Below are 12551 nucleotides of genomic sequence, written 5' to 3'. Positions count from 1 at the left end.
CTAAGTTGCAGTTTATAGAAGTTAATTAAAAAAAATTTATTGAGGGCTCTAGGCAGGGCTGCAACAGAGTCAGCCTTCCATTGCAGAGACCAGTGTTTATCACCAGAAACTTTGCTTCAATCAGTGCTAAGCACTCCTAATGCAGGTTGTTGGGGGCTAACATCAACTGTTTCTACAGAAACCATGAACAGTTTAATTTAGTTGTGTTTTTTTGTTTCATGCAATGATCAGAGCATAAACTAGAAAGGGAAGTGACATTTGTTCTTGGTGTACTTCAAACAGAAAATAGAAATATTTGGGAGCCTTTGGTATAGGTTTGCCATATCTTGCCTGACACAGCTTAAAAGCAAAGCACTGTTGTAATGTTGAAACAAAAAGATCCCATTCTAAGCACCAGCAATGTCTCAAGTGCCTTCGCCATGGGCACAAATTAATAATTATTGCCAGGGAATGCATATTACTCACACGGCAATGCTAAACGATATTATCTATAGGTTGTCATCTAGCATCTATTAATTATGCTTTGTTTTCGTTCACATCTAATACAATATTTGTTCATTTCTGTTGTTGTTCTTTCAACTGCTTTGTCAGGTTTACTGTAATTCAGGTAACTTAAGGGTCCAGTGAGAATTATAGGTAATAGCGGGAATGCTTTTTGACCAAAAATTTTCTATTGTGGAAAGAAAAGTTCTCCTTCTTTCAATAATCAGTTGAAGCAGTTATTGTTTTAAAACAGAATAAAGTACTGTGTAAAACAGGCACGTAATTATTTCAGTTTTAAAACCTTTTATTTCAGATAAAGCATGCTGCTATATACAGAAAAAAATGTGGGTCAAAGCAAAAGCAATACAGAATGGGCAACATTCCTTAAAACTTACATATTCCTTAAAACTTACAAGATGCTTTTAAAAACTTCAGTGCACCAGTAGTACTATATATTCTTCTCACTCCTAAATCACCTCTAGCAAAATGTCATTTCCTCACAGATCCTGTGCAACCACAGCTATCTCTAGCTTTCATATAATGACAAATTCAGGTTTCCAACAGAAAACTTACAGCAATGGTTTCAGCAAATGACTCCTACCAGTATCATATATTGAAGAAATATAACTTCACATTGCTAATGTCTTATTTCAAACTGCATAATTCAACTATGCAAACTAAGTATGTTGTACATTTAGCAAAGTCTAGGCCAGGCTCAGTCACTTTTCATCTTTCTTTCTCCTACTTAATTATCTTTACAGCAGTAGAAGCCTCATTACTCCCACTCCTAAAGAAATACTGTCAATAACTTCCCTCTCATTTCCTTCTAGAATTAAAGTCAAGAGAGTACAATAGCGACGTTTTCCTGTATACTGAAGTTACATTTGATATAGGAAAGGATAAAAGCTAATCTACTTTATAATGAAGAACATGAACCAGGTTGTATAATTATTTTCCTTTTGGTGACAGTGAATGGCTACCAGGCTCACAACAGAAATCTACTGAAGACAGGCGCTCAGAGAACGGCCCTAGCAGTAAGTCTTTCCTGTGCGTGTGACACTCCTAGGCTCTAACTCAGGACAGCAGTTGATTTTTTTTCACTGTAATTCTCTATCTGTCTCATGTATTTGCCTGCTAAATGAGGGCTTTTAACTTTTAACGTTAAGGATTTGCGCCGATAGGCCGTGATGCCAGTTGCGCAATTTGGCAAAGCGTGGGCTGTTACGTTCCGTTTCAAACCTTTCCCTGTGGCATGAAGAAAGAGAGAGAGAGACAGAGACAGAGAGAGACACACACAGAGAAGAAAGAAAGGAGGGAGAAAGAAAGGGGTTAGGGACCATGGCTACCACTCCCCTGCCTTATAACTAGGGCAATGACAATTTATTTGGATTTTTTCCTTAGCTTTCAAATCAGCGCAAAGAAGGCTGGGTGATCCTTTTTGGACCACGTAGAAAAAGTTTTGCAGTTGTTCATTTCTGAGAAGTAACTTGATATAACTTCATATTCTTTGACTTGTCCTTGGTATTACAGGGCTGCTTTTGCTAGAAATGCAGTGTAATGCCATTGTTTTCCTGCCAGCAGATTCTCTCCGCTTTTCCCTCCCTCCCCCTCAACTGAGCAGTCAGTAAAAGTTAACTCCATACAAGAGCAAAATTAATGCAATTATTTTCCATTCTGTAATACCTAGGTCAGCCTATATGTATATCCTGCTGTCCTGCCTGTAAGGACCATCAGCCACAGGTTTCAGCAGTACTTTTCTACAGCTTTTCTCAGCGTGAGTAAAAGTGTTGACATTTGCATAAATATTTCTGGTCATTTGTGTCAATAAACAGAATAACGTGGGATTTTCAAAGCACAGTCCTGTGAAGTATTGGCCACCTCCTGCAAACACTCCTAGCTACCTTTGACGGCAGACTAGGGTGCTCGAGCAAGTTGTAAGCAATGTTCAGCACCTCTCAGGATTTAATCTTTTCTAGATGCTCTGTATTTAAATTCAGTTTTCATAAATAAAAAGGGGAAGGAGGAGGATGCGGGATGAGAGCACAGTCAAGAAGAAGTATAACAAACAGAATGGAAAATAAAATGTTCTTGTTATTTGCAAAACATATTTAATCCATGGCAAACAAGGTAATTTCCCCTCATTACTTACACCCAAAACGCAAGACAATTGTGTTAATGCAGCAGAAATTGAGAGTGAAACCAGCCAAACAGAAATGAACAGACTGGGCTGGTTTTACTCCTCAGGCTGAATAAAGCACAAAACAATAAACAGAGTAAATGCCAACAGATTCACTGATATTTCTAAATCTTCTGTTGTTAACAACATAGTGTCATGCAAGTAACACTCCTAAAAGAGTCTTGAGGTATGACTTCTCAAACTATCTTTTATGCTTTTAAGTAAATAAAAGATATAAGGTATTCCCAGCTGAAATGCTGCAACTTCATGACGGCATTTTTTCAAGTTACTTTGGAGCACACTAGCTACAGTGAGTCTTACCTGAAATTTAAGAATTCCCTTACTGCTTTAAAGATATACCCCTCCATTCAAGGAACAGGTATTCAGAAACATCTGTTTGGCTTGAAATGGATACCATCTTTCCAGAAAATATTCCGTTACCATGATCACAACAGCAATGGAAAGTTTTCATTGCAAGTTATAATCTTATGTGTGCCTTCAAAATAGCAGTAGCGTGAGCAAAGGACAGCCATGCAACGCGCTCATTAATATTAACTGAAAGGAATCTGAAAATTCCCAAGCTTTATGGGTTCTGTTCAGAGCATATGTCACGAAGTTAGAAGCAGCAATCTAGAAGTGACTATTTTTATGTTAAAACAGTTCTGCCAAAAATAAGCTACATGTATTTTTTTTTTTAAATTTTTTTTCCCCCCAAGTGTTTGGAAGAAACCTGATCACCATTTCATGCAGTTCTTGCTGACTACACTAAAGGACCTGACACAAAGAGACAAGATGAAAGCACCAGAGAGAGATTGCTCACAGCATGCCCGAGACCAAAATTCTCCTACACTGTGAAATCTCTGGCAGTTTCAAGTTTTGGAACATGAAGGACTTTTCCAGAATGCCAGCACAGCATGGGATTACTGCAACACTGCATCTGGCAAGACTCAGGTTCCACAGTTCTGGAAAACTTTTGCTTTTCGGGAGCCCATGAAGTATTTCAGGTGATCCCAAACTGTGGGCATGGAGAAAGTGTGGTGGTACAGGCTGCCTGGAGTAGATACTGAAGAGGAGTTTCTACTCCATTTTTGTTCTGGAAGAGTGCAGTTAAAGCATGGATTCTGAATATCTGACATAGGTCCTTCCATCCTTTACAAAATCAGAAGTGGCAGGGGCCTTGCCAAAAGAGTAAACAGAAGGAGTTCAATAGACCCAGAAGAGTAGTACATGATGGATGTGTACATAACCAGGGCTGTTGCCACCAAATCTGCAGTGGAGTACGGGCAACGTTTGAGGTAGGTACCAAGCCACCCAGATGGGGCAAGCACTATCAGGTAGGCAGGAAGGAGACCCCCATTTTGTTCCTTGCACCAGAGCTCATGCCAATTGCACCTTACCCGTAATAACTACCTAGTATGTATTCCCTTCTGCTTCTACTACCAATGAATGCCCTTAAACCTCTTTAGTAATACAGCTGTGCCTGAATATACTCATAACCGTAACTGTCCTTGTGAAAAAAGATTAACACAGTGATACATCAAAACTGCAGAAAATGTGCAAAGCACAGTGGATATAGTCATGTACTTTAAGTTACACTGAATAGAATGTGCAATTTACACATGTTGGTGTGTTACTAGATAATTATTTTCAACATATCTGATACCACAGTAAGTTTACAATATCTAGTATTTTCCAAAGCCACAGCTAGAAAGATTATTTCTTTAAAACAACATATTACTCTCAGATATGTATGAGGGACTGTTAAGTGCAGCACAACACTTTAAATCCCATCATAATAAGGATCTGGATGTGTGCTATTACATCAAAACAGATAATGCACAATACATTTAATTAGAATTAGGCTTGCACATTTGAGGGAAGAAATAAATCCCCGAGGGATGCAACGTCAAGCCTGATGTTCAGGATGTTCACGTGCCATGAACTTTGGTGAACTGAAATGGAAGGTTTATAGCAAGCATAAACTGAAAGTATACTTGTATTTTCACAGGGAAGATGACACATCTTTCTCACTGATTCAACATCTGTAACTTGCACTATGATCAAAAGCTCAGAACCTTTATAGAAGCCACATGGCAGGAAAAAAAAAAAATAGAAAAAGAAAAAGAAGAGAAAGTGGATTGAGTATCAAATACACCACAAACCCATCCAGCGGCTTAGAGTAGCTAACGTGATATAGGGATTTGAAGAATGCAAACAGAAAATCAGGCTTGCATGCAGGATGCTCTGATTCAGCTGCAGTTTTTAAGCTCAACATAAGAATCTCTAATAAATCTATTTCCTGGCTATGCAGGACAACATAAGATGATGATAAATCTTTAATTCCTTATTATATCTCTGAACATATCCACTTTTTCAGTGTTTTTGGTAGACCATATGAAACAAATACACTTATCCACTAGCAAAAGCAGTCCTGTGCTTCCATATTCTACAAATTTGGGTTGTATTTATTCCAAACAAAACATAAGTAAATGATTATGGATACGGATGGAAACAACTCCTTTACTGTATCTTTTCAGGAGAATCAAATGTCAATCACAGGGTCATCCAAATAAATTGCTCACAAGTTTCAGTGCTATCACAACATTATATGCTTTCATCCAGTTACACAATCAAGTAGTTACACAGGGCTTGGTCTTAGGAACTCATTGCATTCACACACCCAGTAAAGTACACGAAAGTTGCATGTGCAGAGGGCTTTCAGATTTGAACACACACATCAGGAGTTGTGCACTGTATTTCCTAAAAACATGCTAATTTGTTATCCTTTTCATTCAAATGCCTCTCACTGATAGCATTTAATTTTAGTGATTTTTAAGTAAATGTATTAGAATATTTTAAGACAAAAAGATAATAATGTCCATTCATATTAATGCTGTTTTAAAACATTATTTGGTTATCAGTAAAGGAGAAAGCCACATTTTTCACAGGGAGTTGCCTACCTTGACCTCCTCAGGGCTTCTTCATCTGGATCTTGCACTGCAGGCGAAAAAATGTTTCAGTTAAAAAATAAAAGAAAGGAAGGAATTGGCTGTATGAATAAAATTATGTTCTTTAGAAACATATCAAAAGCCTATCTAAAGGTGCATTCATGCTGACTTTGCAGCAGTGGATTTTGTAAGAAGAGCATGAAGAGGAGCAGTTCCCTAGAGCTAGGAAGAAGGATGTTAGTAGGAAAGTAGCCATTACAACTACTTTCTTTCATTTATTAGCAATGTTTCACAGCTGTAGGCAATGATTCTACAGAGAGGGGCTGCTGTTTTGTAGGAAAGCATGAGAGGCAGCAGCAGATTGATACAAGGAGGAACTACTAAGTAGTTCCCCCTGATGTGGGGGAGGTCCCTGAACTTCCTTCTCTCTACATCAGAAACAAGCTCTGAGGTTAGTATCACATGGTCAGAAAAACATTTCCTTAGGCAACAGGCAACAAAGTTCAAGCTCCCATGACATCCACAACAGATCTAGGTTTAGATAACTGAGCTGATACAACCATAGGTTCAATACAAATGGTGATCCATGATTTTTTTTGACCTCTGGAAGTCACTTCTATAAAACACTGTTAGAAGAGACACAAGTTGTTTATCTTTTTTTTCCTAATGAATGGACAGCTTTGTACGTCTAGGCTGCTGGAAAAGGAAAGATTACACTGCAGAGATTTGATTTGTACGTAAGAACAACTATGGGATCCCAAATGCTCTTTTACTGTATAGTCTGTTATACTTTTATGGTGAGAACCCTGGCAGATCAAAGAATTTTCTTCATAAAGCATAAGCTGAGATCGAACACTTTGATGTCTTAGTTCCCTCAAGTTACAGCCCTCACTGACAATGACTAGAAGCTGGACATGAGTCTTCATTGAGTATCAGTTGCTAATACTGGGGTAAGAAAACAAAGACATGAATCTAAAATCAGGATGAGGGGGATGTTTTGTTATTCGACTTACTGTACTCCGTTCCAGTCATCTGGGCAAGGATGCGAAAAGACTTCGACTGCAGATTGGCAGAACGGCGACTCCAGTCTTCGGTTTCATCTTCAGGCTTGTTCTGAGTTTTAAGCACAGCCTGATACACCGGTGAGGCACTGTCTATGTGAGGGTCTTTAAGAGGAAGGGAACTGCAATTCAGAAAGTGAAACGTTGTGAAACAGCACATGGTAGCTTTCATCCCAACCTCTCTCTGGTCTTAGAGCTTCTCATCCAGAGTAACAGCAATCCAAAACACGGCTTTGAAAATACCACGTTTTTAAAAAAATACATAGATCAATTTTATGTGGATTAAGAAAGTTATGGCTCATCTGTCTTTGAAATGGCCTGTTACCATTCAAATCTGCATATTCAAATGTGTGAAAATGCTTGGAAATGTCTGTTCATGATTCCTCAGCCAATGCAGCCACAAGCTGACGGTGGTTCGAACAATGTGTGGTGATAAAGGAGAGTATGCCAGGCAAAAGCATTTATTTCCCTGAGCATTCTTGTCCCATGTTATTTCTTACAAAAACAGCTTCATGTTGATAGTGTTTTACGTTATGTCTTATTACAGTTTTGGGCCAGTGTGTGTTAAGGTTGCAATTAGAAATAAAAACCATATTTAATTATAAAAATAACATGATAGGCTTTTATAGCTTTTTCTAGACATGATTATTCTTTGCCAAACTCTGAATTAAACTTCCAGCTGCCATAACTCTGGATTCATTGTCTACTAAACATGTGAAGCATAAGAAGTCTAGACTTGTACTCAAGACTTGCATACATATTTTCTATCTGAAATCTTTAACAGCCGAATGTATCTCTGAGTCTTACAACATCTCTAATCACCTTGCAAAGTGATATATCCAGGAAGAAACTTCCAATTTTGCACACCTAAAGTCAAAGCTACGAAGCTCTGTAGCGCAACTGAGGTAACCTCTCTTTGATTTATGATCCAAGCTAGAAACAGACTTAGTAACTTAATAGCTTTTTTTTTTTCCTGCAAAAATAACTTCTGCATAGCATACAGTTAAAATTAAATATTAACAGAGCTGCAGAAATAGACACTGAGGGGATGATGTGTGCTTGGAGTAACTTGGCTCCGTGACTTCTCTAAATACAAGGTCTATTTTTGAAGCAAGTGATTTATTCTAACAGCTTTAACATGCGATTCCATATAGAGCTTTGCAAGCAGCACGCTCGACTTCGTGAAAATTGAGAAATGGCTCTGTGAAAAGGTAAGGGCCATTTGGTCCAAGTCACTGCTATAAAGTCCTGGGAGGAGTCACCTGCTATGAAAGTTGCGTTCTTGGTTCAGGCTCAAAGTTAGTGTTCTCTAAGATAGCACTGCAGAGAAATCCACAGAGAACTTGGGTTTGTGATTTGAAAGCCTGAGACAAATCATGAAAAAGCCAAGCACCATGTCTGATATCCTACCTACAGCAATAACATACGCTGTAATATAATACCAGGTAGTACCTGAAGTAGCAGTATTTTCCAGCTGACACACTCCTCCTCTAGCACTGCAAATATACACTGGTTTAATGGATTTACACCTAGCGGTGGCATGGGATGTTTCTTCAAGTAAGACTGCAAGGGGCTCGGAAATATGATGTGTGGTTATATATGCTATGGACCCAAAAGCACCCCATCTCTTTAGGATTTTTTTTTTAATTAGAGGAGTATTTATATTCCTCATAACCCCCAGTATATGCAAATTTCTAGCTTTCTTAAGGACACAGCAGAGTACAAAACCCCGTTATTTTTGTTTTACATGTGTCAGCGCAATCACCTACGTGATGGAGCTATCATAGCTTAGAATAAAACCTGACTCTTCAGTTTAAGCTCTGCCACAAAACATAAAAGTTATGTAAAAAAGTCTCTCAGTGTGGAAGATGCCCTGCAGGAGGAAGCAGCATTTTCCAGCTCCTTTTTTAGCTCGTTTGGGGGTTGGAACTAGATGATCTTTAAGGTCCCTTCCAACCCAAACCATTCTATGATTCTATGTCTTTCCTAGAGCAATGTGTTTACACTATCCAAGCACTAGCAGGTATGGAAGGCAGAAGGTGGACTTGTTTATTTTGGGAAGGGTGTGCCATCAGGGGCTCCCACTGGTGGTGTTCCTGTGTGCACCAATGGACAACTCAGTGCCATATCCTTCAGACAGAAGATGGGAGAGCGAGCAGTAGTCTGCCTCTTCCGGCCCTCCGTCCAGGGCAGAAGGGCTTGCTGAGGCAGGGAATAAGCGCATTAGTGAGTCCTGCCTTCTGCTGACTTTGTGCAGAAATAGTCTTCATGTGGAAGAGAGGTACTCTGTAACACCAAAGGTAAGTCAGCAACCCGCTCGTGACAGTTCTGCTGCCTCTTCTCACTCTTGGCTATGCTGAAAGGTTCTGGCACTGTAAAGGCTCCAAAGTTCCCCAAAAGATGACCCTGTTTTCAGGTTCCCAGAGGCACTGCAGGCCTGTGTCTTAGTACTGACTGAGCACACAGTACCTTGCCCTGTATTACTGTCACAGGTGACTGCCTGGTTGTGGCCAACAGTTAACTTTATATCCCCAGATTTACTTTATTCCTGCTGAAGCTTAAGAAACTGCTGTATGTGATAGCAACTTTCACAGCTGCAGACAGCTGTAGAGAGGGTAATAAACCACGGGACAGACAGTACTGCTGATTTCAACCACGGGCTACTGCGGCAGCAGCGGTGTGCAAGTCCTGGACAGTTCAAATTCCTTTGTTTAAATCCCCTAGCTCAAAAGCTTTGTTCTTATATTATGGCCAATATACAAAAAAGCAGTTTCAAAGTGTATGTATAGATACGCCATTAGCTCAAAGGTAGTTAAAAAACGTTACAAGCCGGACCACAAATTTCACGGTAGCAACGTGTGGCATTAATATGACGTATTAATATCCTTATGGTAGATGATTAAAGCAGGAAATGGAGCTTGGCGAATTAACCTTCCCTAGCAGAGTGAAACACGCTCATATAAATGGAACTAAATTAATGCAATACATTGGAATATTTCCAACTCTGTCTTTCATGCAACAGGCCTTTTTCTTTTTTTAAAATCATAATTATATTGCACATGAGTAACTAGGACATATGAGCCACTCAGCATGGAAGTGTAAAATAGAGCGCATCGCTGATTATGAGCATTTCATAAACCTAAATGTGACAGTTGATTCTTACAGACAGCCTAAAGATGCACATAACCATGTTAATACCTCTGTTATACCTCTTCTTAATTTAATTTTTTTTCCATCTGGGTGTGTATGTGCAGAAATATCATGCATCTTTAAGCATATTACTTTAAATTGATGTTACTGAAAAAAAAATCTTCCCAAATGGGTTAGAGCTTTTGAGGGTTTTTCATATTATAGCCTAAGGTATTTTAGTAGGGTTCAATAAAAAATTGTCCCCCTTTTTCACATCATCATACATGTCACACATTTTTAACATTAAAACAAGTTTTAAAGATAGTCAGACCTCTTTGAATAAGTAGCAATGTGATTTTTTCATCTTGGTGTTCACTATAAACTATGGTTTACCATGTGAATCACTCCCTGGAGTCATTATTCAGATTTAAGTAGATAATAAGTAAAAACTTAGGAACACTGCAGTGTTCTAACCCTGATGCAGACATACAACAAAACATTGTGACTTTGGATATTAGACTGATTCCAACTATTCAAAAAAACCTCTAAGAGGTAAAAAAACCCCAACCCAACACACACACAGTTCATGCAGATTGGTAAATTATCCAGCCAAGCTGACTTGTTATAGAGGATAGATGAGACTTTAGTTTGTACAATCACGTTATTGATTCTGCTACTAGAACTCTTAGATCTTAATCCTGATAAAGATATGACTTGCGAATTTGGCTAAAACTGCATAATGGAATTTAGAAGAGGTTTGACAGAAACGCACTTGAAATGTACTGACCACATGGTTTTACTGCAACCAACTCTTGGTTCTTGGTATAGCAAAAGCAATTAAAACAAAGCAACATAGAGTGAGAAAAGATATAAAGTCAGGGCATTCAAAATTTTCTACCTTTAAGTTCCAGCATGAGGTCTGAGTAACTGCAGTATAAATAATTTGTATGCTTTCCTTTGTGTTTTCCACAGTGATCCAGTACATGTGGGTTATTTTCTAAGTGACATGAGCCTGATTCGCATCTCACTGACTTAAGGTAAAACATCACTGATTTCAAATGGTCAAACTAGAAAATGAATTCTTATCTTAAGCCTGTCTATTCTTCATCGCTGATAAAATAAGTAAGCCGTGTTTCCAGCTGTTGTCTGCCAAAAAGAACAGAAGCCCTTTAGATCTGCAATCTGAGTACACTTGCCATCTTACAGACACCTTGTGGCTTCAGGGCTTATTTCTAACGGAAAATGAAAAGCCCAAACAAGAGTAATTAAGTGCTGAGACAAAATTATAGGCAAAGAATTGAGACAAAATGAATCAGTACACAATTTGGTCTGCTTTTATATGACAGACTCCTCATACAAATATTTCTGCGTTAAGCATAATCTTATCTCAGACTTGATGAACTAAGCAAGCTACAGAACATCCTCAGTTTCCACTGCAAATTGAAGTTAAAATATCACAGAAGTCCAAGCAACACCTTAAGGAAATGAGTCACAGGTTTAATCTAATGACTATCAGTCAATGGGTAGGCCATTGTTACATCAGCACAAACCTTGCCTTTATATCTAGATTAAAAACGCTGTGTTAATTGTAACAATACAATCTACTGAGAAAATGGCTTAGTCACTAAGTGTTACGAGTTCAAAAAAAAGAAGTTACAAAACAGTCTGTAGCTCATAGGACAGTAGATTTAAGAGAGTCCCCTGCACCTGACTGCACATAGGAACAGAAATGTTATTTTCTTCTGTGGCGAGGTGAATGTTAGGCTTAGGAGTCACATTCCAAAACGAAGGAAAAGCTTAAATGGTAGTTTATATAGTGGATCTTGCAGAAGAACGTTTTTTTGCAACATTACAGAGGAGAACATAGTCATGGAGTTGTCTGCAAAGAATAAGGTTCCACTAGAACTCTCTGATACAAAAGGGTTAATGACAATAATCATCTCATTTCAAAAACACCCACATGATAGGCAGAGTCCATGTTCAAAATAAGAAAAAAAAGTTAGAACAGAGCTCTTGCTGCTACTGGTGCAATGACTCAACAGTCCATGAAAATCCATTTTTTATTTTTTTTCTATGTATCCATTCATTTGGCTCTTTCCAACATGTATGTATATACTAATATAATTCATTGCCACCTTAGGATTTATGATTCAAGCCTCTAATTATTCAGATTCTTTACTTCACAATTCTACGTGTTGAGACAAATCCCTGACCCCCCTGGAAAGTGTGCTGATCTTCCAGTTCTAGTTGCACTCTTTGGACTTCTCTCACCCTATATGGGATTTTCTACACAGGGTGTTTTCCTCTCCCCACAGCCCAGTGTGCTTTGATCTCTTCCACGGGTGGGAACAGCTGATGGTGTTTTCCAGTCCAGCAGAGCCGCTCCTGTGACTGGAACTGCATTTGAGAGGTTCTTTTTACCTGCTGTTATAAAATGAGAAGGATCCATGTGCTCAGCAGTGAAATTTTATAATCATCTGATCATTTAAATAGGTAACATTTTTAGACATTACTATTTGCATTATATAATGTTACAGTGTTTAGTAGAAAATGCCAATATATCATAAAATGTCTCATATAATAAAGATGTGAAGCACTGTAAAGAACACAGAATGAACTTCTTTCATGGTACTTTGCTAATTGGAAATACAAGTCTGCTTCCACCTGTGGAGATTCACTGAGTCATCATCAAAACCAACTACAGGTATTGTTTGGGATCCATTATTAGGGAGAGTTGTGATGAACAACAGGATA

The 12551-nt window shown here is 38.5% G+C and overlaps 1 protein-coding gene across 1 annotated transcript in view; it reads right to left on the bottom strand.

The window, feature by feature from the left end:
- LDB3 (LIM domain binding 3) overlaps nucleotides 1-12551 on the bottom strand; it is a 127539-nt gene that overhangs the window by 51053 nt on the left and 63935 nt on the right. The window contains 2 exon segments of the mRNA XM_068399673.1: nucleotides 5620-5656; nucleotides 6621-6790. Of these exon segments, the coding sequence (XP_068255774.1) occupies nucleotides 5620-5656; nucleotides 6621-6790 (207 nt within the window).

The sequence above is a fragment of the Nyctibius grandis genome, chromosome 4 (assembly GCF_013368605.1).
Source record: "Nyctibius grandis isolate bNycGra1 chromosome 4, bNycGra1.pri, whole genome shotgun sequence".
Taxonomy (NCBI): Eukaryota; Metazoa; Chordata; class Aves; order Nyctibiiformes; family Nyctibiidae; genus Nyctibius; species Nyctibius grandis.
The sequence above is the reverse complement of the archived record's forward strand: the minus strand, read 5'-3'. Positions and strand labels throughout refer to the sequence as shown.